At 68.1% G+C, this 23,907-nt stretch overlaps 1 protein-coding gene across 4 annotated transcripts; it reads right to left on the bottom strand.

Annotated features, from left to right (window-relative positions):
- Window positions 1–1,794: 1,794 nt before the first annotated feature.
- Window positions 1,795–22,563, bottom strand: PLCH2 (phospholipase C eta 2). 4 transcript variants are annotated; one of them, XM_040987769.1, is made up of 21 exons: window positions 22,521–22,563; window positions 15,435–15,581; window positions 14,803–15,046; window positions 14,606–14,735; window positions 11,297–11,467; window positions 10,324–10,507; window positions 9,841–10,047; window positions 9,649–9,769; window positions 8,209–8,377; window positions 7,956–8,063; window positions 6,703–6,843; window positions 6,054–6,152; window positions 5,809–5,885; window positions 5,545–5,642; window positions 5,271–5,453; window positions 5,082–5,189; window positions 4,744–4,868; window positions 4,594–4,678; window positions 4,377–4,523; window positions 4,132–4,211; window positions 1,795–2,883 (listed from the first exon to the last, which is right to left on the bottom strand). In XM_040987769.1, the coding sequence occupies exons 1-21, from the start codon at window positions 22,561–22,563 to the stop codon at window positions 1,990–1,992; spliced, it is 3,561 nt and encodes a 1,186-aa protein (XP_040843703.1). In that variant the 3' UTR covers window positions 1,795–1,989. The 4 variants fall into 4 exon arrangements, with proteins under 4 accessions (XP_040843703.1, XP_040843705.1, XP_040843702.1 ...); XM_040987771.1 differs by having other exon boundaries at window positions 6,054–6,146; window positions 9,841–10,044; window positions 10,414–10,507; XM_040987768.1 differs by lacking the exon at window positions 22,521–22,563 and adding an exon at window positions 16,334–16,457 and having other exon boundaries at window positions 9,841–10,044; window positions 10,414–10,507.
- Window positions 22,564–23,907: the final 1,344 nt, after the last annotated feature.

The following is a 23,907-nucleotide window of genomic DNA, read 5'->3' as shown; positions in this document are numbered from 1 at the left end:
CCCTGTAACAGCCTAGCCCTCCCAGACCCGTGTGGGTCTGGCCCACACGTCTGGGGTGGGCAGGACATGGGGCTTGGCCCCACTGCCATTGGCTCCCACTGGTGCCAGCTGATGTTTGTGGGCACTACCCAGCAGCTCACAGGGAGGCCCTGGTCCTTGCACGGCCTCACTGCACAGGCTGGCGCCCCCAGCACCCCCAGAGTGTCCAGGCCTGTGGGGGCAGCAGTCAGAGGGCTCCTCTGGGGCAGTGGGTGGGAAGGGTCGGCCTGGTGAGCTGAGCAGCCCACTTAGCACGGGGACCCCTTCCCAAGGGTTCAGCCCAGGGGCTTATCCTGTTGGGCTGGCCTGATACAGGCCACTACCTGACACCTCCGGCCTGGGAGGCAGGCTGGGCACCAGGGGCGGACTCTGGCCCAAAGCCGGGTCTGGGACACAGTGGACAGGGCAGGCCCCAGGGCACGTCGCACTGCCAAGGCTTAAGTCAAAGCAGAAGAGTGGAAAAGGACTTGGTTGTTTTAATGTGAGCTTTGCCTCTAGAAATGTCAGTATTTTCATGTTGCCTAACATTTGTGCGGGTGCCAGTCCCAGCAGCCAACCCTTTCTGAGGGACCTTGCCCTTGGGACCTGACCAGTCCTGGCCACTAGATGCCTTCGGGCCAGCGGGCTCACAGCCGCAGCAGCAGCAGGCCATCGGCCCCTGTGGTCACGGTCAAGGCGTCCACACACCCCCTGAGGCTCACTGAGCAAGCGCCCTCGGGGGTGCCTCGCTCCTCCTCTGGGGGCCCTTTCCAGCCCTGGTCCTGCAGCCGCTGCTGCCGTTCCTGGGCCTGGCGGGCCCGGCTGGCGATGGCACGCACACGGCTCTGGCTGCGGGAGGATGAACGCCGCAGGAAGCCCTGGCCGCCCGTCACCGGGCCAGTGGGCGCCGCGGGGGCCCCACTCTGGTAGTCCGTGAGCCAACGCAGCTGCTCGGTGAGCGGGTCACGCCGTGGCCCCTGTCCCGACACTGGGCACGACCCCTGTGCGGGGCCCAGGCCACGGCTGCCCTCAGAGGGGGGCGCGAAGTCATCAGCAGTCAGGTCGCCCAGGCTCTTGGACTTGGCAGCCACGGGGCACTCCTGCCAGCCCAGCAGGGCCGCGGGCCGGGACCGCAGCTCGGCACAGCCCTGGGGCCCAGCAGCCCATAGGTTAGGGTTGGATTTGCTCTTGGTCACTGGAGGTGGGCCCAGGCGGGCAGCCGAGGTGGAGCGGTGCCGGGGGCCCAGGCTGGACAAGGCCAGGTCGATGACTGTGTCGCCAGATGACACGCTGGAGGCGGAGGACATGCTGTCGCGGTGGCTGCCTGGCTCCAGCCGCTGCCAGAGCCGGTCAGGGCCTGTGGCATCCAAGTACATGGCAGGGGCCGTGGAGGACCCGGCCAGGGACTCCGAGGTCACCTGCCCGTCACTCTTGGTCCTTCTGACAGGGGGCCGCTGGCCCAGGGCCCGGGAGCGGCCTCTGCTCTCACTCTCATCGGCTCCACGAGGGCGCTGGCTGGGGCATGGCTCTCTGGGGGCCTGCTCCGGACCTCCCTGGCCCCCACTCCTGAGGGGCACCGCAGCTGCTGGGGGACGCCAGGGTCCCTTCTGGGAGGGGACAGCACAGCTGGTGGCTGGCAGGGTGGGCTCCTCCTGGATGGGTTCCAGGCTGCACGGTGGGCAGGTGGAGCTTGGCGTGCGGACCGGGAGGGCATCTGTAGGGAGGAGGGCAGGCAGGCAAATCAGAGAAGGCCAGCAGTCCACAGCGCCGAGGCCGAGTGAGGGACCCGGCCCCCGGGCAGGACCCTCCAGAGGCAGGATGGGGCCTGTTACCTGACTGTTACGGGCCTCAGTTCCTAACTACGGAGGCAGCATGGGGGCAGGACAGAAAGGAGAGCAGGTCAGTGGGGGGGAGGCCTGGCGACGGGCGGACGGGCAGGGAGGCCAGCAGGGAGCAGGAGCAGGGCCAGGCTCACGCACCTCCCCCAGCCACGCCCACCTGGCGGCTGCAGCCACCCACAGGCCCAGGAGGGGCGTCAGTGACCATGGGGCAGCCGGCTGAGGTGCCAGGCCTCGCTCGAAGGACACACTCACACGGCAGGAGGAGGGGTGCAGAGGCCACAGCTGGAGGCGGACAAGCGGGCACATGCAGGAGGCGGGCGGGCAGGCCAGCCTTACCCGCGGGGAGCCCGGAGCAGCCACTCCCACCTTCCTCCAGCTGTGGACCGGACCAGGCGCTCGGCTCTCCCCGCGGGGACCCTGGGGGCACCTGGGCGCTGCCGCCTGGGCCCCGCCCTGGTTCCAATCCGCTTCTTCCTGGGCCATGGCCAGGAGCCCCCAGTGAGTCTGCCTGGGCTCGGGGCTGCTGGCTGACAGGTGCCAGCCCATCAATGGGCCCCTGGCTGGGCAGCCGCTCCCTGCTCAGGCCCTCGGCGTCCACACCAGCACAGGAGCCCACCACACACTTCATGCATGTGGCGGCCATGTCAGCAGGCCCAGGGCCATCGGAGGCCCGTGGGGATTGCCCCACCATGGGGGGCCTCTCTGCTGCTACTGCTGGTGCCTTACCTCGGGGACAGTCCCCACCGCCAGCAGGCCCCTGGTGAGCTGCGCCCTCCAGGGTAGGCCTGGGGCTAGGGGCCGCTGCGTTGTCCACCTGCTGGGCACCCGCGTCCTGCGCGCCCAGGACCAGCTCTGGGGAGTCCCTACGCGGTTTCTGGGTCTTGGTGGGGGCGCTGGCCGTGCGCCGCAGCAGCCGCTGGCTAACGGAGGGCCTGGTCAGGGGCCGCCCAGCAGCATGACTGTCCAGTGAGCCGGGTTTTGGGCCGCGCAGGAAAAGACCTTTTAGGCCCAGAGCCTGCTTTACCTGCAAAGGAAGGGGCACACATAACCAAAGGGGCCCGGGGCTGCGGGCAGGCCGGGGCAGCTGGGCCACCGGGCAGAAGCCCTACGCTGTGACCAAGAACCAGTGGGCAGGCAGCCGGGATAGGTGAGGGACCAGGGGACTCACTCTGATCCACCTGGCCCAGGCCCTCCCCGCACCTGCTCCGAGGCCGGCGTGCGGAGAAAGTCAGACAAGGACCTGTCCAGGAGAACCCAGCTCGAGATCTGTGTGCCCCGAGGCCCTGAAGGCTGCCTTCCTCCAGGAAGTCCTCCTGGACGCCCCTGCTCTGCTCACAGGAGCCCCTGTGGCCAGGGCACAGCTCCCTGCCAGGAGCCGCCCACCAGGGCCAACCAGGACCCTCACATGCATCCCGCAGAGCCCCTGGCCACACCCGCCAACCGCTCCCCATCATGGCTGAGCCGTGCAGAGTGGCCGGCCTGGCGGCCAGGGCCCACTTCCGGGCAGTGGCGCAAAGGTGGCTGGCGCTTGAATCAGTTCGTCCTGATTCAAGGTTCCGAGTCCAGTGTGGCTTGGTGGATGCAGGCCGGGCGGCCATTTAGAAGAAGGTCCAGGATTCAGGCTTGGAGTCCTGGCGCCAGGGGGGCAGCATGCCCCACATGGACGCAGACAGGGCAGGGTCGGGGCCTGGGGAATCCTGGATCTGCCTCAAAAGCCCCCAGGCGGAGATGGCCCCGGAGCCCAGGAGCTCACAGCCTCCAAATGCTACGCCAACCCCGGGTGCCGGGGCGCGGCCGAGCATGCGGGGTACCTGCATGGCTCCTAAACTGGACTTTGGACTTAGGGGGGCGCTCACTGCAAGAGCAAAGAGACACAGCAGAGGCCAGTGAGGCACCCTGCCACTGCCGGCCCCGCTGCGCCGGGCAGGCTGGACCTGAGCGGGCAGGGGGCAGCCGGGTCCCGCAGCTGGGGACCTCAGAGGCCTGCCCTGGCCCAGGTCGAGGGGCGCGGCCAGTGGGGGTACCTGGGGAGGACCCAGGAGCCACTGCTGTGCACCACGCAGCCACCCCCACCCACCCCCAAAGCTGGGCAGACCCCTGAAGGGAGCAGGCACCCAGCGCCCAGGCAGGGACACCTCAGGGCAGGGGCACTGGGCCCTGAGTCCAGCCTCGGGTGCCTGAAAGGGGACGTGGAGGCCACTGACCGCCCACCCAGCAGCACTGCACCACGGCGGGGAGCTGACCCCGCCCAGGGACCCCACATCACACTCACCTTACCGCTGATGTCACTGACAGCCACGTGCACAAAGATGGAGGCCTCCTCCATCCCCTCCAGGTACACGTGCCGGTAGCCTGGGGGAGCAGGCGCCAGGCTCGGGGTCTGCAGGCTCCCACCCCTACGCTCCTGAGGGCATCCGGGCCTGCCTCCCTGTTCCAGGAAGCCCTCTTGCTGCCCTGGCCCTGCCACTTCCTCCTCGGGTGGCGGCCCATCCCTGGGGCCTTGCGGAGCCCACCCACCTGGCATGAGGCTGCTGAACGCCAGCGTCCTCTGACCGATGAAGTCACGCCCAATGGGGTCGTGGTCCCAGACCAGGAAGCGGACCAGGGCAATCTCGGGCATGTGCACGGTGAACACGAGTGTCTCCTCCCACAGTGGGTTGAAACCTGGGAGCCACGGGGAGCAGGGTCACGGCCGGCCAGCCGGGCCGCCCCCACCCCCTGCCCCGGCCCTCACCGTTGTCGTCCACCACGCGGGTCTGCTCCTTGTTGCAGTCCACCGGGAGCCCGATGACCTCAACCTCCACGAAGGGATCTATGATCTGGGGGGGCAGGCGGTGAGGGTGGGGCCCTGCTGGCTGCCCCCCCCCCGGCCAGCCAGCCTTACCTCCCCGCGGTCCCCCAGCACCGAGTCCCGCGGCTTGGGGAGCTGCTGGCCACTGATGATGCGCAGTGCCAGCTGCTTCTTGAGCCGCCCAGGCAGGGGGTCCTCAGAGTTGGGGTTGAAGACACCTGGGTGGGGGTGGCATGAGGTTCAGGTGGACATGTGCAGGCTGGCTGTGGGCATGTCCTGGCAGTACAACCCGGGCCAAGGGCTGTGAGGGATCAGCGGGGCAGCTGGGGTGCCTGGCCTCCAAGGGCAGGCGGGGGACCTGTGGAGGGTGTAAGCCACTGAGGCGCCCCGGCCCGCCACCCGCTATCATTGCGGGCCCCTGGGCACCTCACCCTGGCACATGCAGGGGGGCTTGAGCACATAGCCACAGTTGCCGTTGGCACTGAACTTGGCCCGGTTCAGCTGCAGCATCCGCCCCTCAGACTGGTAGTTCAGTGCCACTGCGGGGAGGGGTGCAAGGTAGCCTGGTCAGCCAGGGCTGTCCCCACTGGGGCGGGCCCAGGGCCAGGCTGGCCACCTACCCATCTGGCAGCCGGCGTTCCAAAAAGGCTGTGGGTTGAAGTTGCTGGAGTCGACGCGGTAGGACGAGGGGTAGACGCGGGAGAGCTGGCGCTGGTTGAAGCGCAGGTACTGGGCCGGCTTCTGCTGCAGGATCTGCTGCGCTTTGGTCTCGCTGAAGGAGGACACCTGCCAGCTGGACGCCACTGGGGCGCGCACGCAGCGTCAGGCGCCGCCCGGGCCCGCGCCTGCTCCCAGCCGGCCCGCCGCTGCCTCCGCCCGGGCTCCCCGCCTCACCCTGCATCTCCACGTCGTGGGCGCCCACGGACTTGGTGTACTTGACCAGGTCCGAGAGCGCCCGCGACAGCTTCATGGTCTTCTTCTGCTTCGTTGTCCTGCGGGCAGGGGGCGGTGTCTGGGCAGGGCACCCCACAGGTCACCCAAGGGGTGGGGGGCGGGAACGGGAGCAGGTGCACGGGGCTGAGCGCAGGCCTGGAATCCAGGGGCCTCCGACAGGCACCCCTGGGGGGCAGCAGATTCCCCCGCCCCACGCTCACTGACCCTCGGCTCTGGCTGCCCGCAGAGTCCAGATCGCCGTCGCCCTCCTCCACGCTGGCCACCTTCTTACTGCCCCTTTTCTGTACAGGCAGGCCGAGTCGTAAGCCCTGGAGACCCAGCTCAGAGCTGGGCCCGAGGAGTGGCCACGGCCCCGGGCAGACCCTGCCCCGGCTGGCACCACAAAGGTCCCGGTGCGGCCCTGGGGGCTGCAGGAGCTTCCCGTTCCAGGCTCCGGACCTGGCACTGACCTTGTACCAGGAGAAGCTGCTGCCAAGAAGGCGGGCGCTCTGCCTGCCCGCTCTGCCGTCCTCCTCTGCCTCAGCGTCCTCCTCCGCCTTGCCCTGAGCCTGAGGGAGAAACAGAGGGTACGGGTGGACCCTGCCTGCAGCCCAGGGGAGTGGGGGTCTCAGTGCCCCCCATACCCATGGATGTTGCAAAGCTGCCATGAGCAGCCCACGGTGGCTCTGACAACACGGACAACAGACCCTGCGGCCTCAGCCCTGGTGCCAGCCGCCTGGACCGCTGGGCCCGCACACTGCCCGGTCACTGGCAGCTGGAGCCCAGGACTAGAAAGGGCTTGGGCCGTGTGTGCTCTGCCAAGTCACCCACGCTTTGCCCAGCCCAGGTCCTGAGGAGTCAGGCCGACTGGGGCCTGCTGTGGCTGGGTGAGGCGGCAGGCGAGCCCCAGCCCCGAGGCCCAGCCCGCCACGCCCTGCAGTTTTAACCATGGGAACCCGGCAGAGGCCAGAGCCGGCAGATGGACAGCACGCAGGGCCCCAGGGTCTCGCGTTTTCGTCCACGTGTGTGAGCAGAACTACGTGCACGTGGGGCAGTGGGTCCTGCGCGCTGGCACGCCCGACCAGGTGGAGGTGGAGAAGCAGCTGGCGCAGGCCTCACCTTCTTGGCTTCCGCTCTGGCGAGCGTGGTGGAGATGGAGAGGTCGTCGGGGTCCTCGCGGTCCCGGATCCTGGACTCCTTCATAAGGGAGTCCAATTTCCTCTTGGCCATATTCTCCACGCGTTTCCGGTTGATGGAAGCCTGAGGAAGCCAGCGACGCCCGTGAGGGGCGGCTGGGGCAGCCTGCAACCCCCGAGCTGCCCGCAGCGTCCAGCGGAGAAGGAGCTGTGTCCCGAGCCTCCAGGGCTGAGCGCTGCCTGGGGCAGGGATCGGGACCCCAGCCGGGAGCGCCTCCTGCTGGCAGCCACGGGGAACCCGCAGGCCTGGGCGTCAGGCTGGAGTGGCCATGAGTGAACGCCGCAGCCATGTTTGCCCGTGCAGACCTGGGGCCAGGGGAGGCCGCGGCCGGGGGACTATTCCAGGACTGCCTGGGCCCCACAGGGGCTCCCCGGCTCAGCTGCCATGGTCAAACCACAGTGGCACTGGCACAGGGCTGGGAGGGCCTTCCCACGGCAGCTCTTGGGGGGAGAGTGACCTTGTCGGGGCGCTCCTCGGCATGAAGTACAGGGGCAGTGGGGCAGGACCCCGTCTGTGGCTGCTTGGAAATGATGCCAGAGAACAGAGGCTCCAGGCTGCAGCCGGCAGGCACTGAGCCTGGGCAGTCTCAACCCAGCACACTGCCCCGACTCCAAGGAGCCAGCTGGACCACAGGCCCCAGAGGCCCAGGCTGGTCAGCAGCTGGGGAGCGGCGGCCAGCGGGTGGCCCGGCCCGGGCAGGACGCGGCCCGGCCCCGCTCACAGGCGCAGGACACGGCCCCACTCACAGGCGCAGGACACGGCCCGGCCCCGCTCACAGGCGCAGGACACGGCCTCGCTCACAGGCGCAGGACGCAGCCCGGCCCCGCTCACAGGCGCAGGACACGGCCCCACTCACAGGCGCAGGACACGGCCCGGCCCCGCTCACAGGCGCAGGACACGGCCCCGCTCACAGGCGCAGGACGCAGCCCGGCCCCGCTCACAGGCGCAGGACGCAGCCCGGCCCCGCTCACAGGCGCAGGACAAGGCCTCGCTCACAGGCGCAGGACGCAGCCCGGCCCCGCTCACAGGCGCAGGACGCAGCCCGGCCCCGCTCACAGGCGCAGGACACGGCCCCGCTCACAGGCGCAGGACACGGCCCCACTCACAGGTGCAGGACACGGCCCCACTCACAGGTGCAGGACACGGCCCCGCTCACAGGCCCCGCCCCCACTCACGTCGCCATCCAGCAGCTTGCAGTCGTCCTCCATGTCGTCCGCGCTGTCCTCGTCTGACACCTCGCCCTCCTCTGCATCCTCGCCGATGCTGGCTGGGAGCTTCTTCCCCTGGGCCGGGGGGAGGGTGGCACAGGAGTGGGGGAGGGGCTCCAGGGGATGGGACAGGTGGGGTGGCGTGGGGGGGCGCTCCCCACAGCTCCGACGCCGAGTGCGAAGTGGCCATCCTGCCGGGCTTGCCCCGACCCCGCCTCACCTTCACCAGGATCTTGCCTTTGAGCATCTGCGGAGACGGGAGCACCATGGCCTCCTCGCCCACAGAGGACAGGTCCAGCTTGTCCCCGAGGATCTCAGTCAGGTACTGGGCCATCTTCCTCTGCTGGGCCACACTGCAGTGGTTCTCAATGGACAGGATCACCGGGTACCTGCCACCACCAGGCAAGACCCACAGGGTGAGGCTGGGCAGGGCAGGGCAGGGCTGGGCTGGGCAGGGCTGGGCTGGGCAGGGCTGGGCAGGGCTGGGCTGGGCAGGGCTGGGCAGGGCTGGGCTGGGCAGGGCTGAACAGGACAGGGCAGGGCCGGGCCGGGCTGAACAGGAGGCTTGGGGGAGATTGCTGGCTGTCTTGGTAGGAGGTCCCCAAGGTTTGAAAAGCACCTGGCCGAGGGCCATGGTTGTGTGTAGCAGGCCTAGCTACTATCTGGAACGCCAGCACCCCATACAGGTTCAGGTTCAAGTCCTGGCTCCCTGCTAAGGCGCCTGGGAAAGTAGTGGAGGACGGCCAGGCGCCTGGGGCCCTGCCCCCAGGAGGGGGTCCAGGCTGGAGCTCAGGGCTGCTGGTGGCCGGCGCAGCTCTGGCGGTCACAACCATATGGGGAGTGACCTAGCAGATGGCAGGTCTCCCCCTGCGTCTCTGTGTAACTGCCTCTCACATAGGTAAGTCTATAAACCAATGGTAAACGTTTGAGAGCTGAGTGGTGGGAGAGGAGGCCTTACGGGGGCAGCTGAGACGCTGTGGGATCAATATATAGCAGGAAAAACCAGAGGTGACCAGGAATGCCAGGAAAACCGCCTGGACTAAGCTGAGGTGCGGCATGGAGTCACGGACGACCCCTCCGACCCCGACCTGCAGGAGGCCCTGCCCCCTTCCGGCCCCAGGAGGAGCCTGGCCACACACCCAGCTCGACATCAGAGGGCAGAGCCCTCCTCTCGCCAGTCCTCAGGCAGAGGTGGGATGTGCGAAGGTGGGCGTTCCTGGGTCCTTCCCTAACCCAGTCTTGCTGTGTGCCCTGGCTGGCGGCCCAGGACTGCAGGCAACCAACACCTGTTCGGCTCCGGAAGCTACACTGGTTTGTCGCCCAGAACTGAGCGACAGCAAAGTGGGTCTGGATGCCAACAGCTCCCTGGGGCCGCTGCTGCAAGGGCAGCTGAGAGCAGCATTGTCCCCAGTGTGTGCCGGACACCAGGCGCTCCTGCACCCAGTCCTGAGCCACCCGGGAGCTCTGCCCCTGCCACACCCCGGCCCTGGGCCACCCCGTCCCTGCCACAGCCCGGCCCTGGGCCACCCCGTCCCTGCCACACACCAGCCCTCAGCCACCCCGTCCCTGCCACACCCCCGGCCCTGGGCCCCCCTGTCCCTGCCACACCCCCAGTCCTTGGACATCTGGGGTTGCCCCCTCCCCCTCTTCCCCCACTCACTCGTTCTTGATGAAGGCGTACTTGTTAATGGTCTCCACCACATCCTTGAAGAGGATCTTAGAGGTCAGGGTGTAGCCATGGTGCACAATGGGCTCCCCGTCAGGCCCATCCCAGCAGTCCACTGCAGATGCAGGGGGCATGGTCACCCTGGGGGCATTTGGGGTCTCGCCTGGCCCCTCCAGCCTCACTCACCCTCCACACAGCGGCAGCCAGCCTGCAGGACCCAGGCGTACATGTCCACCCGAGACTGGGACATGAGCTGGTCCCCCACCAGGTAGGTGTTATGCGAAGACGTGATGAAGTAGTGACTCAGTGGCCGCGTCATGTCCTGGTGGACGCCGTGGTGCTCTGGGTTGAAGATGTCGCCGGCCGGACTGCGAGCATAGTTGGTGAAGCCTGGCAGGGCAGGGCGAGGGTCACCCTGGGTCCACGCTGGGCCCCGCCCCGGCAACCAGGGCACATGGAGCTACAGGGGGCACATGGAGCCCCGGGGGGCACATGGAGCTACAGGGGGCACATGGAGCCCCGGGGGGCACATGGAGCTACAGGGGGCACATGGAGCTACAGGGGGCACATGGAGCCCCGGGGGGCACATGGAGCTACAGGGGGCACATGGAGCCCCGGGGGGCACATGGAGCTACAGGGGGCACATGGAGCCCCGGGGGGTCTGGGGAACCGTGTGGAGCCACGGGAGGTGTGGGGAGCAGTGGGGTGTGGTGAGCCACGGGGAACAAGGCCTGGTGGCTGCCCTTCCCCCACACTCACCATCGATGCCCAGCACCCCACGGCGCCTATTCTCTGGGCATGGCTCAAACTGCTCGATGATGTCCCGACAGCTCTCCAGGGTCACGCCCACCATCTAGGCATGAGCAGGGTCAAGCCTAGGCTAGCAGGTGCCCAGTCTGGGCCAGCCTCAGGCACCTCCACCCCACCTCTGCTCAGGCCACACAAGGGTCAGCCAGGCCAGAGCAGCTACCAAGACCCCGGGTGGTCTTCTCTGGCTGACCACTCGGACCCTTCCGCTGGACCATGCCCCCTTATGTGTCTCGAGAGACCAAGGACCTCACACACAGCCCCCTGCCCAGGGCAGCAGGGACCCAGGTCCGCACACACCCAGGACCCCTCCTAGTTGCACATCAGTAAGGATAGACTACAAAGACAAGACTGACCCCAGGACCACCCACCCCGACATGGAGTGTCAGACGACTTAACCGCTGTGTCGACACCTGTCTGGCAGTCACTGGTGCAGAGACAGACTGCCTCCAGGATTACAGAGGGACACGGGGTGCCCCACAGGGTACTCTGCCCAGCAGCTGTGGCCTTCCCCACCCCTTTTTCGCTGGCCTCCAGTTCCTGCCGCCAGAGCGGTGGTGCCCAGCCCATGTCAGGCCCCTGAGGCCGGTGAGGCAGTATCCAGAGACCACTGGGCCCCAAAGGATGGACAGGACTTCCTAGGGCCCAGGAGCCCAGGACAGAGCAGGGAAGGGCTGCTTCTTAGCAGCAGACCATGGAACCCCGGTCCGGGACCAGCAAGTGCCAGGATAAGCCGCGGTATCCCGGGCAGCACCCACAGGCCTCAGAGGAGAGAGGCAGCCGTCAGGCACAGCAGCCCTGAGCTCCAGAGACCACGAGGTGCAGGCAGCCCCACCTTCTGCTCCACCTCCAGGAAGCGCTGCAGGTCAGCCGCGTCCATGTGCTCCTTGTGGTCGCTGTAGGACAGCAGGAGCAGGTAGAGGTCCCGGCGGGTGGACATCATCTTGTAGAAGGCGCAGAACTCCTCGAAGCCCAGCGTGCCCTGGTGCTCATCCGTGTCAGCCTCCTGCAAGGCAGAGGGATGTCCCCCAAAGCCACTAGCCGGGCCCTGCGGGGCCTCCTGCCCCAGGCCAGCCTCCCCGCGCCCTGTCCTCCTGCCCCACGCCAGCCTCCCTGTGCCCTGTCCTCCTGCCCTACTCCAGCCTCCCCGTGCCCTGCCCTCCTGCCCCAGGCCAGCCTCCCCGTGCCCTGCCCTCCTGCCCCAGGCCAGCCTCCCCGTGCCCTGCCCTCCTGCCCCAGGCCAGCCTCCCCGTGCCCTGCCCTCCTGCCCCACGCCAGCCTCCCTGTGCCCTGCCCTCCTGCCCCACGCCAACCTCCCTGATGTCAACCTCAACACTGCTTTAGGGCCACTCCCTGGGCTCCTGGGCTCCCCAGGGCCTCTGCAGCCAGGGAGAGCACGCCCTCCAGAAAGCAGCCTGGCCTTCCAGGAGCAGCTGCCACCAGACCCCACAAAGCACCCCACCCTGGGGTAGGAGCGACAGCCTCACACAGGCCACATCTCACCATGGCACTAACCTCCTTTATGGGCATCAACACCCCACACTTGCCAGTGATACCCCACTCCAGAACTGCTCCTGCCAGGCTCCGTGCCATGCAGCGTCCCCAGGCCTGGGCGCTGGTGGCCAGGTCTCCTGGGTAGTGACATGTGTGCCCCCCGGGGGACACAAGGGAATCCCAGCAGTCTCAGAGCTGCCCCACCAAGGGCCAGAGCCAGGGAGGCCAGCGGCAAAGGCCAAGGTCAGGGCTGGCCCAGAGAGTGACCGGGGCTCCCGCTGTGCAGAGGGAACTCAGGGCGGCACAGGAGCCCCTCTCGAGCCACAAGGTTGGGCAGCACAGATGTGCCTTGACTGGACTTGACCAGCCTTGGGGGCCCCTCCCCTGGCCTGGGGATCCTCGTTCCTGGTCTGGGGACCCCCTTTCCTGGCCCAGGGGAGCCCCCTTCCCTGGCCCTGTAGGGTGTGGCTCAGGCGCCTTGCTGGACAGGGCCCACACACACCTGCCAGGAGGGCCGCCAGGACCTCTGGGGACCTGGCCAGGGAGCAGTCAGGCCCACTGCCCTCAGACTGCCTGCTCCCTGCACACAGCTTGTCCCGCGTGGTCCCACGTTTCCAGCCAGGAGCTTTGCTGGGCCCTTGAGCTCCAGATTCGACTTCCTGACGTGGGGACCTGGCTTGGAAGAGGGAGCAGCACCTGCCACCCCTTCCATCACCCCAGTGGCCAAGGCACTCAGGTGGCCCCTGGGGTCCTCCGGCCGGGACTGTCACCGGCTGTGGCAGGGCTCTGAGCACCCTGGTGGCCCCTGGGGTCCTCCGGCCGGGACTGTCACCGGCTGTGGCAGGGCTCTGAGCGCCCTGGTGGCCCCTGGGGTCGTCCGGCCGGGACTGTCACCGGCTGTGGCAGGGCTCTGAGCGCCCTGGAGAGCGCATCTGTGCTGGCCATGCCTCTGAGGGCAGCTCCGCACCCACATCCATGGCCAAGGGCTAGGCAGGTCAATATCAGGACAGACTGGGACAGCTGCTCCCACGTCGGCCTCAGCTTCCAGCGAGGCAGGGCAGGGCAGGGAGGTGCCTCAAGGTCCCCTCTAAACAAAGAGGACTGTGAGCAAGTCAGCTGGCGCAGCCACACCCTCTGTCCTTGTCCCCCCAGGAAAGTGTCGCTTGGGGCAGGAAGGCCCTGGCCTGTGCTCCTGGCACCATGGATATGTGGGCAGGTAGGCACCCAGTAGGACTCGTGTGTCCACACTGGAGCTGGAGAGCCACGTGCACTGGGCTACACTGCCATGGCCCCAGAGCCAGAGCCCTGACCCAGTGGCCTCAAGAAAACCCCACCATGAAATGACACAGAGGTCTGGGGCATGGCAGGCCCGGGGTACAGCAGACCAGCGCAGGGCAGGCCAGTGCAGTCGCCCTGGGGCCCTCAGTTCACACCAGGTGTCCCCTGAGGCAAGTGGGTCTGAGAGCAGGGTGTGGCCAGGCTCCAGCCTCAGGCCCACTGAGGGTTAATGAATGTACCCAGCCTTTAGTTACCCAATCCAGACCTCTGACCAGGCAATTCCAGGCAGCGGAAGTAACACCGAGATCTCTCTGTGGCCTAATTGATGCTAACTGCAGCTGACTGGCTGGCTGGAGGCCGCGCCTGACCATGCCCTGCAGGAGGTGGCCGTGCAGGTGCGCCAGGGCCAAGCTCTGTCCAGCGGCTGACCAGCATGTGCTGTCTGGGGTCCCAGTCCCATCCTTGCTCCTCCTGGAGCTGCCCCAGAACTCAGCCCACAGGGGGTCTCACCCTCTGCCCCTGGCCTCCCAGAGGCTACAGGCCGGAGTCCAGCCCTGGGCCCAGCGTCCTGCGACACAGCAGGCAGCTATGGCTGCCCTGAGCTCCTGCGCGCCAAGAGCTCAAAGTGGGACCCCCAGACTCCCAGAACCTCCGTGCACTCACACCCTCCTCCTCCAGCCTGGACCCCGCCTTCTCCGTCGTCCCTGCTCCACACAACCAGAGGACACCACGAGAGGCCGAGGGTGGGCAGGCTCAGGCCGGCACAGGCAGGGTGATGGAAGCCATGGGCCAGCCCCGTCGCCCAAGTGGGCCTTTTGGGGGTCCCAGGGCCCTGTGCAGGCCTGAGTGAGCAACCTGCCCCTTCCCCGTGCGCTGAGCTATGAGAGCACGGCCAGGAGCCTGCAGGGGCTGGACACGGCAGCCGTCGGGCTGGGGGGCGGCCTCGTGGCTCCCAGCGTCCGCTCAAGCAGGGAGTGGGATGGGAGAGGACAGCCAGGACGTCCGCACTCCGGGCGCAGCAGCTGAGCATGCCTGCCACGTCCAGGGAGCTACCGGGCACCTGGCTCCGCCCTGGGCCGGGGCCAGTGGGCGAGCTGCCCGGGCACGGCCCCGCCCCTAGGCCTGGCCCCAGCCCCGCCTACACGCCACTGGCCCCGCCCCTGCCACGCCCCACATCCCTGGCCCGCCCTCACCCTGAACATCTGCTTGGCCCGCCCCCTGGCCCTGGCCCCGCCCCCGGCCTCACCCTGAACATCTGCTTGACCCGCCCCCTGGCCCCGGCCCCGCCCCTCCCCGGCCCCGCCCTCACCCTGAACATCTGCTTGACCCGCCCCCTGGCCCTGGCCCCGCCCCGCCCCGGCCCCGCCCTCACCCTGAACATCTGCTTGACCCGCCGGCGCGGCAGGTTCACGTTGAGCTTGTGCAGCAGCTGCAGGACCTCGGCCACGCTCAGGCTGCCGTCGCCGTTCTTGTCGGCCTCGGCGAACGTCTGCTTGAGCCACGTGGGCGGGTTAGGGCCAACACGCCGAGCCGGGCCGCCCGCCAGCCCGCCCGCCGCCGAAAGGATATTGGTCGCGGGTGCGCTGGCGGCGGGCCAGGCTGTCCTCGTCGCGGATGCCGGCCAGGAGGTAGCGCAGGCCGGTGACCCAGAGCCGGGCCTCCTCGCCGCTGGCCGACACCAGGTCCAGCGACTCGCGCTGGCCGCCGTGGTAGATGCTGAAGCAGCAGCTGGGGTCGAAGGCGCCGTCGGGGTGGCGCTGGAAGATCTCGGACTGCCGGCCCTCGCTCACCTCCTGGATGGAGTCGATGGAGACTGCGGGCAGCAGGAGGGCAGGTCAGGCGCGGGGCGGCCGGCCGCGTGTCCGTGGGGCCGCGTGTCCGTGGGGCCGCGTGTCCGTGGGGCCGCGTGTCCGTGGGGCCGCGTGTCCGTGGGGCCGCGTGTCCGTCGGGGCAGGCTCGCCCACCTGAACCAGGTCCGGCCCCTCGGGCCAGGCCACGCCCGCTCGAACCAGGCCACGCCCACCTGAACCAGCCCCGCCCCTCGGGCCGACCACGCCCGCTCGAACCAGCCCCGCCCCTCGGGCCAGGCCACGCCCACTTGTCCTTTGCCGCACCCACTCGCCCCTGGTCCCGCCCATTCCCTGTTGGTCCTGCCTGCTCCCTCTTTGCCACGCCCACGCACGCTGGCCCCGCCCACTCACTCTTGGCCTTCTCGTTCTTGCGCGACGGCCGCCAGCGGATGCAGGAGCGGTGCTCATCCAGGCGGTAGACGCGGACCAGGCCCTTGGAGCTGCCGCGGAGCTTCACCAGCTGCGTCCCCTCCTGCATGGCGCGCATGCAGCGCTCCACTGCAGACGACAGAGACGCACGTGCATTGGCGCACACCCAGCTGCCCTGGGGACCCCCCCAGAACCTGCTGGCCCCGCTCAGCTGCCCGCCTGGCCCTGACGGCCTAGATCTGTGCCGGCGGCCCTCTGTCCCAGGGCAGGGGTCGGTCCAGGAGCCTGCCTTCACAGCCCACAGGGAGCGGGGCAGAGGCGGGGGCTCCGAGGAGTCAGTGTGTCCAGGAGGCCAGGCACGGAGTGGCACGGCTGGCTGGGGCATGCAGTCCCCAGCACACCGCCCTCCTGTGTGGGAAGCCTGAAGTCCCAGGGGAGAAGGTGGTCCTTGCACCCAGATTCACAGAAAGCTATGCTACCTGCCAGGGCACACAGACCCAAGAGGCCCGCTCCTGGGGGACCCCAAAATGCAGTGGGGGGAGGCAGGGGACAGGGGGAGCCCAGTCAGGGCAGGGATTGCAGCATCTGTGGTCTCTCCCTCCCATCAGCTGCTGGCCGTGTGCCCTGCCTCGCTCAAGTGACAGTAGGAGGGCCCCCGCCTGCCTCTGCGGTCCCTATGCTGGCCAGCCCTGGCTGGGCTGACAGCAGCCCATGTCCCCACCCAGCACACCCAGGTGGGGCCTGTCAAGCCTCCCCCTACCCCGGGTTCAACCCCATGCCCCCCGAGAAGCAGAGAAGAGCCCAGAGGTGGTGCCGGGTGAGAGGGAGGACCCCAGCCCCCCCTCGGCCCCCTCGGCAGGGACCAGGCCAAGCCTTCTTACCCAGCAGGCCAGGCAGCCCCTGTGGAGACACCACCACGCTGCCCCCCGCCCACAGCAACGCCTCAGCCAGGCAGGCCACCGCCCCCTTGGTCAGGCTGGCCGTGGATGGCCAGGGGCTGGGCATTCCCGGGGAGGGGTGCGGCGAGCAGGGACCAGGGCCCTGCCCCAGCTGCAGCACTGCGTCAGCCAGCAGCCCCTTCTCTGCTCTGCCTCCTCTCCCTGCACAAGGAGCCGGAAGCCCCTGCCCAGGAGCACCTGGCATTGGCCCAACTGCTCTCTGCTGCCTGTGACAGCACCCAGGCCAGCCACCCACCCTCCCAGGCCACAAGGGGTCCCCGAGAGGTCGTGTGCCAGGACTGGCAGGCAACCAGGCTGCAGCCCCACCCACCCTGAGGCACAATCCCCACGCTAATCCCAGCTGGCCGGCCCACTGGCCAAGGGATTTAGGCCTGGGAGCTTCCAGCAGGGGACCAGAAGGACCAGGGAGGTTGCGGGGTCATCTGAGGCCCCGGGCGAGCAGAGCCACGCCGGACACTAGGCAGAGGCAGGGCGGACACAGGCGCAGTGGTGGGCACGGGCAGAGCTTACTCACAGGCCCCAGGCATGCCAGGCCTCCGGGGGTCCTGCCCTTGCTGGGCGCCCATGCCAGACCAGCCACTGCTCCCACACCACGCCCCCTTACACTTGGGGTTCCCCTGGGGGTTCCCGCAGGCTGGATAGCAGCAGTCGCCATGCAGGCCAATCTGTCATGGAGGCCACAGCCTGCCCTGGCCAGCTCAGAAGGGTGGACGCAGCTTGGTGGGGAGGGGGCCATGTGGGAGGGACAGTGTGCGGGGGAGGGGGCTATGTAGAGATGACCAATGTGGGGGGGGCCACGTGGGGAGGGATAGTGTATGGGGGAGGGGGCCATGTGGGGAGGGACAGTGTGCGGGGGAGGGGCCCACCAGAAAAGCAGGGGTGTTGACGCTGAGGCCATGGCCAGCCCTGTCCCCTCACACCAGCCAGGCCCACCGGTGAGCCCACACCACTGACCTTGGTGAGTGCCACGGTCCCTGGCCCTCACATCTGTCCCAGGCAGCAGGAAGCCACAGAGTGGCAGCACCCTGCTTGTCTGACCAAAACCAACTCAAATCAGCCAGAACCCAATGCAGCTGCTACTGGCTGGGCACTTCCCATGGGATTGTATCAGGGGGCCAGTGCCCGCCGGGAGAGGACACTGCTGCCCAGGGCAGCCGGGAGAGGGCACAACCACCCCGGCAGGCTGGGAGAGGGCACGGCCGCCCTGGCCGGGAGAGGGCACGGCTGCCCTGGCCAGGAGAAGGCACGGCCGCCCTGGCTGGGAGAGGACACTGCTGCCCAGGGCAGCCGGGAGAGGGCACAACCACCCCGGCAGGCTGGGAGAGGGCACGGCCGCCCTGGCCGGGAGAGGGCACGGCTGCCCTGGCCAGGAGAAGGCACGGCCGCCCTGGCTGGGAGAGGACACTGCTGCCCAGGGCAGCCGGGAGAGGGCACAACCACCCCGGCAGGCTGGGAGAGGGCATGGCCGCCCTGGCCAGCCGGGAGAGGGCACTACGTAGACGTCCCCAGGGAGAGATCAGACTCACTGGACCCCATGGCAGTGCTGAGCCCACACAACTCCATCTGCCAGCCTGATGCCCTGCTTGAGGGGCACTGCTCCACGAAAGGGGTCATGCCCCCCTTCCCCAGCTGAGTAGTGAGGGGTGCCATGTGGCCTCACCATGGTCCTGGCTAGGGGGCTCACACCTGCTCACTCCTCCTCACAGCCCCTCAAGGCCCACTGTCCTTCCCAGCTGGGGGTGGGCAGGGACCCATCTGCCTGCCCAGGGGTCCCTGCCCTCAAGCCTAATCCTCTGCTGACCACACGGCTGCAGGCAGCTAACCCCAATACCCCCGTGGCCTTCTGTGTGGAGGGCACCCCAGCCTGTTGGATTCAGCCGGCTCCATGCCTGACGTGAAGGGACGTGGCACAGAAAGGGCAGGAAGGGACACGGGTCAGGCCCCTCGGCTCGGTCTGTGGCCTGAGCTGGACCGCTGACCACTTCAGCCGGGCCCTGGAGGTGAGGGAAGCAGCTCTTCCAAGCCGTGCCTCCACCTCACGCTGTCAGGGACAGCTGAATCCCACCACGAAACCCTCGCCAAGCCAGGGCTGCCAGAGCCTGCCCTGGCACAGTAGGCCCCGCAGCCCGTGCCAGCACTCGCAGGGGCCACACTCTCCCCAGGGAGGCAGGAAAGGCAATGCCAGCTTCTGACAACCCTGGCAGGACGCATGGCTCCCGCGTCCCCAAGAGTCGCAGCCCTGCCTGCTGTCCTCACACTTAGACGCACACAGAGTATGGAGCATGGAGCACGGAGCAGGGAGCACGGAGCACAGAGCAGGGCCACACGGAGCAGGGAGCAGGGCTGCACGGAGCACGGAGCAGGGAGCATGGAGCATGGAGCACGGAGCACGGCCGCAGGGAGCACGGAGCACGGAGCAGGGAGCAGGGCCGCACGGAGCAGGGCCGCAGGGAGCACAGAGCACGGAGCAGGGCCGCAGGGAGCACGGAGCACGGAGCACAGAGCAGGGCCGCAGGGAGCACGGAGCACGGAGCACAGAGCAGGGCTGCAGGGAGCACGGCCACACGGAGCACTAGACGGGACAGCTAGAACCCCCGTGCCCCCTCGAGGCCCCTTTCTCTCCTAATGCCCCTCACTTCTCTGAAGCACTCGTCCATGCTCAGCAGCAGGGGGCACTCAGGCAGACTCCACAGACAACCACAGGCCCTGCCTAACTATTGGGAAGCCAGTGCATCCCATCCCCGTACTCTGTTCTTCCGGGCTCAGCTCAGCATACAGTGGGTGCTCAGACTGAACCCTAGCAGCACAAGTAGGCGCTCAGATATGCCCTGGGCTGCAAGCACTCATGCTGTGCTCTGGGCTGTATGCAGTAGGTGCTCAGGCTGTGTCCTGGGCTGTACGCAGTAGGTGCTCAGGCTGTGTCCTGGGCTGTACACAGTAGGCGCTCAGGCTGTGCCCTGGGCTGCAAGCACTCATGCTGTGCTCTGGGCTGTATGCAGTAGGTGCTCAGGCTGTGTCCTGGGCTGTACGCAGTAGGTGCTCAGGCTGTGCCCTGGGCTGTACGCAGTAGGCGCTCAGGCTGTGTCCTGGGCTGTACGCAGTAGGCGCTCAGGCTGTGTCCTGGGCTGTACGCAGTAGGCGCTCAGGCTGTGTCCTGGGCTGTACGCAGTAGGCGCTCAGGCTGTGTCCTGGGCTGTACGCAGTAGGCGCTCAGGCTGTGTCCTGGGCTGTACGCAGTAGGCGCTCAGGCTGTGTCCTGGGCTGTACGCAGTAAACATTCAGGCTGTGCCCTGGGCTCTATGCAACAGGCACTCAGGCTGTGTCCTGGGCTGTACGCAGTAGGCACTCAGGCTGTGTCCTGGGCTGTACACAGTAGGCGCTCAGGCTGTGTCCTGGGCTGTATGCAGTAGACGCTCAGGCTGTGTCCTGGGCTGTACGCAGTAGGCGCTCAGGCTGTGCCCTGGGCTGCAAGCACTCAGGCTGTGTCCTGGGCTGTACGCAGTAGGCGCTCAGGCTGTGCCCTGGGCTGCAAGCACTCAGGCTGTGTCCTGGGCTGTACGCAGTAGGCGCTCAGGCTGTGTCCTGGGCTGTATGCAGTAGGCGCTCAGGCTGTGCTCTGGGCTGTACACAGTAGGCGCTCAGGCTGTGCCCTGGGCTGTACACAGTAGGCGCTCAGGCTGTGCCCTGGGCTGCAAGCACTCAGGCTGTGTCCTGGGCTGTGTGCAGTAAACACTCAGGCTGTGCTCTGGGCTGTACACAGTAGGCGCTCAGGCTGTGCTCTGGGCTGTATGCAGTAGGTGCTCAGGCTGTGTCCTGGGCTGTACGCAGTAGGTGCTCAGGCTGTGTCCTGGGCTGTACACAGTAGGCACTCAGGCTGTGTCCTGGGCTGCAAGCACTCAGGCTGTGTCCTGGGCTGTATGCAGTAGGCGCTCAGGCTGTGCCCTGGGCTGTGTGCAGTAGGCGCTCAGGCTGTGTCCTGGGCTGTACACAGTAGGCGCTCAGGCTGTGTCCTGGGCTGTACGCAGTAGGTGCTCAGGCTGTGTCCTGGGCTGTACGCAGTAGGTGCTCAGGCTGTGTCCTGGGCTGTACACAGTAGGCGCTCAGGCTGTGTCCTGGGCTGCAAGCACTCAGGCTGTGTCCTGGCCTGTACGCAGTAGGTGCTCAGGCTGTGTCCTGGGCTGCAAGCACTCAGGCTGTGTCCTGGGCTGTACGCAGTAGGTGCTCAGGCTGTGTCCTGGGCTGCAAGCACTCAGGCTGTGTCCTGGGCTGTATGCAGTAGGCGCTCAGGCTGTGTCCTGGGCTGTGTGCAGTAGGTGCTCAGGCTGTGCTCTGGGCTGTATGCAGGTGGCATCATGGTGCTGCATCGACAGGAGGACGTGGCCCCAGGCCCACACACGAATGGCCTGATTTGGACATCAGCGAGAAGCTGCTCGGCCTTTTCCTTCCTCCAGGAGTGAGTTGGCTGCCCGCCTCCCCAGGAGCGCCCAGGGGTCTGAGCCAGCCTTGGGGTCCCAGGGCGGGTGCCAGAGCTGATGGGGTGCTGGGGTCCCAGGGCAGGTGCCAGAGCTGATGGGGTGCTGGGGTCCCTGGGTGGGTGCCGAAGGGGTGAGGGAGATGCCGCCGTCGGTGGAGGTCCAGGTGGGCAGGGCAGGGCAGGGGTCGCCGGACGTATGGACCTCTGCATTGGCTCCGGGGAGGCCAGCACAGCCCCCTCCTCTGGCCCACCCCTGGCACGGCCCTGGACGGCAGGGCCAGAGCAGCCTGGCCCGAGCCCAGCCTGGTGCAGTGCCCAGCTGGGGTGGACGACAACATCGGCAGTGGCTGAGGCCTGGGGCGTGCGGTCACAGTGGCTGCACCAGGTGGCGGGAACCCTGGCCCCACGCACGGCAATGGCTAGATGCCCTGGCGGCAGCCAGTGGACGGTACACGGGGAAGGCCGCCCCCACCCCGACGCCTGCCTCGCTGGGTCGTCCCCAGCTGGCTGGTGGCACATGGCACCTGGCTCTCGGGGTGCTAATCATAACGACTATTAATAGACCACTTCACAGCTCCCAGCCTCGGGCCCCTGGGCCGGCCGCACACCAGCCCCTCCCTCAGGGCCATCGGCTGGCCTGGGCTCTCGGAAGATGCGGCCTGTGCAAGGACAGAACCCCCGACGCTCCCGGGGAGCCGGAGGGCAGCGAGGTCCGGATGGCCACCAGGGGGCGCGGTCTTTCCTAAAAAGCCACCAGATGGAGCCCCAAGGGGGGCGGACGAGGTGGGGGGTTCCCCTCCCTCCATCCCGCATGGACCCCGAGCCCTGGCCAGAACAGCAGGTGCTCAGGGCAGTGGCAACTGGCAGGACTGGGCAGGTAGTGAGAGTGGAATTATGGAGGGACAGGATGCACTCGGGGCTGGGCGGCACCCACAGCCTGCAGCCACCTCAGCACCAGCTCGGCCATGGGGACTCCATCAGGGAGCTGCAGATGGACACTGCTCGTGAAGGATGCTGGCCTCCGAGTCCCACGTGGGGACATGCCCTCCCGCGCCACCCTCACACCCCCACTGAGCAGGAGCAGTACGGGCCCTAAGGGTGACGGCCGGGGGTGGCGTGTGCCACGGGCCTGGGCCTGACCCGGGAGCCAGCTCACAGCCCTCAACTGGCCCACCCTGGGGAGAGTGCAGTGCCCACCACCTCTGCCCACCTCCTCACCCATGCAGCAGAAAGTTCTGCCTGCTGTCAGGCCCGGGTCACTCCCGCTGCAGCTGCTGTCACGCGCCCCCTCCACCCTCTGGCTGGAAGGACTACCCCTCGCCCAGAACTGAAGCCCCAGGCCCCTCTCCTCCCCGGCCCGTGCCGCCCACTGCTTCCCAGGTCCACAGGATGTGGCTGAGCCGTGGCTGCAGAGCACCCTAACCCCAGGGCGCCCCAGCAAACTGCACCCCCCAAGGGAAGCCGTGGCTGCCCTGTCCATGGTGCTGACCGCAGGGCTGCCAGCTGACACCTCCTCCCACCTCCCACCACGGAGCAGGCACAGGGAGTGGGGCAGGGTCCCTGCTCCCAGAGACCCCTGAGGAAGGTGTCCAGTGCCTGCCAGCTGTCCCCGGCTCACAACCCCCATCCCCTCACCTTGGTCCTGGCTGAGCCCACCAGGGGGCTCCGGCTCTTCCATTGCCCTCAGGTGCCAGTCCTGCTGTTACTCCCACTGCAGCCCACCAGAGCCAGGATGGAGCTCCGGCCCTGGGCACAGTGCCCATACTGGGGGCCCAAGCCTGCTGGCCGCAGCAGCGCCACCGTCGCCCGCCAAGGAGGACCGGGGAGGGGCAGGGCGGGGTGAGGCTGCTGAGGGCCCGCCTTCCCACAGGAGCCCCGCCTGCCCTTAACTCGCAGCAGCCCGGCTGCCGGCTCCAGGCTACCGGGCAGAAGCAGCACCTTCCTGGGGCTTGGGGGGTTGGCCTGGGGTGGACACAGAGCCAACTCCACTCAGAGGCCACAAGTGCAGGTGGTCCTGGGCGCTGATCATCCCTCCCTCCCGCCAGTCCTACCAGAGGTGGGGTGGGAGCTCAGTGGCCCCCCAAACCTCACACACCCTGGGGTGGGAGCAGGACAAGACAGCCCTCGGGGTGACCTAGGAGCTTCTCACAGGGTCCTGCCACCCGGGCACCCCACTATCTGCTTGCAGCTGCAGGGCCGGGGTCGGCGGGGCCGTGAGAGGAGTCCTGCCAGGCGCACCCTGGTCTGTATTTGGTGGCACCAACCAGTGTTCCCTGGCAAAGCCAACTCCTAACGGGCAGGGACAACATGTCCTGGGCAATGGGATACGGCTGCGGGGGGCTTCGTCAGGCGGGGTGCCGTGTACCTCACTCCAGTCCCCCGAGGGACGTGACCCAGGGTCCCACAGGGCAGCCTGCAGGAGGTGACCCGGGGTCCCACAGGGCAGCCTGCGGGAGGTGACCCGGGGTCCCACAGGGCAGCCTGCGGGAGGTGACCCGGGGTCCCACAGGGCAGCCTGCGGGAGGTGACCCATCGTCCCACAGGGCAGCCTGCGGGAGGTTGCTTGGGCCACGGGGACCATGGAGTGGGGAAAGGTGGGCAGGTGGCCGGCCCAGCAGGAGGCCTGGGGTGGCCTCAGGCTCCCAGAGCCGCGGACACCTCCCAGGGTGACACCTCCTACCAGGTGACGGCCATGGATTAGCCACCGCCAGCCCCTGCCCGGGACAGAGCCCTGGGCACCACCGCTCGGCATCCTCACCCCTCCCTCCACTGCCTTCCCTGGGGGTCTCTCCTGGCCACGGCAGCGCAGGGTGCTGGAGCTGAGGGGGGCATGGATGCACAGTGCACGGGGCTCCCAGCACCCCGACCCCCAACCTCCAATAGGAGAGACGGAGGTGAGGAAGGAGGCGGGGCACAGGCAGATCCCCGGGCGTGAAGCGGGCGCAGACAGGCCAGGGGGGTCGGGGGACGGGGCCCAGGCTGCGGCCCTGCCGTGGACAGAAGGCCCCTGGGCCTCCCCCGG

This window comes from Ochotona curzoniae, unplaced genomic scaffold, assembly GCF_017591425.1.
Source record: "Ochotona curzoniae isolate NIBS_2020 unplaced genomic scaffold, NIBS_Ocur_1.0 contig_4792, whole genome shotgun sequence".
In the NCBI taxonomy this organism is placed as follows: domain Eukaryota; kingdom Metazoa; phylum Chordata; class Mammalia; order Lagomorpha; family Ochotonidae; genus Ochotona; species Ochotona curzoniae.
The sequence above is the reverse complement of the archived record's forward strand: the minus strand, read 5'-3'. Positions and strand labels throughout refer to the sequence as shown.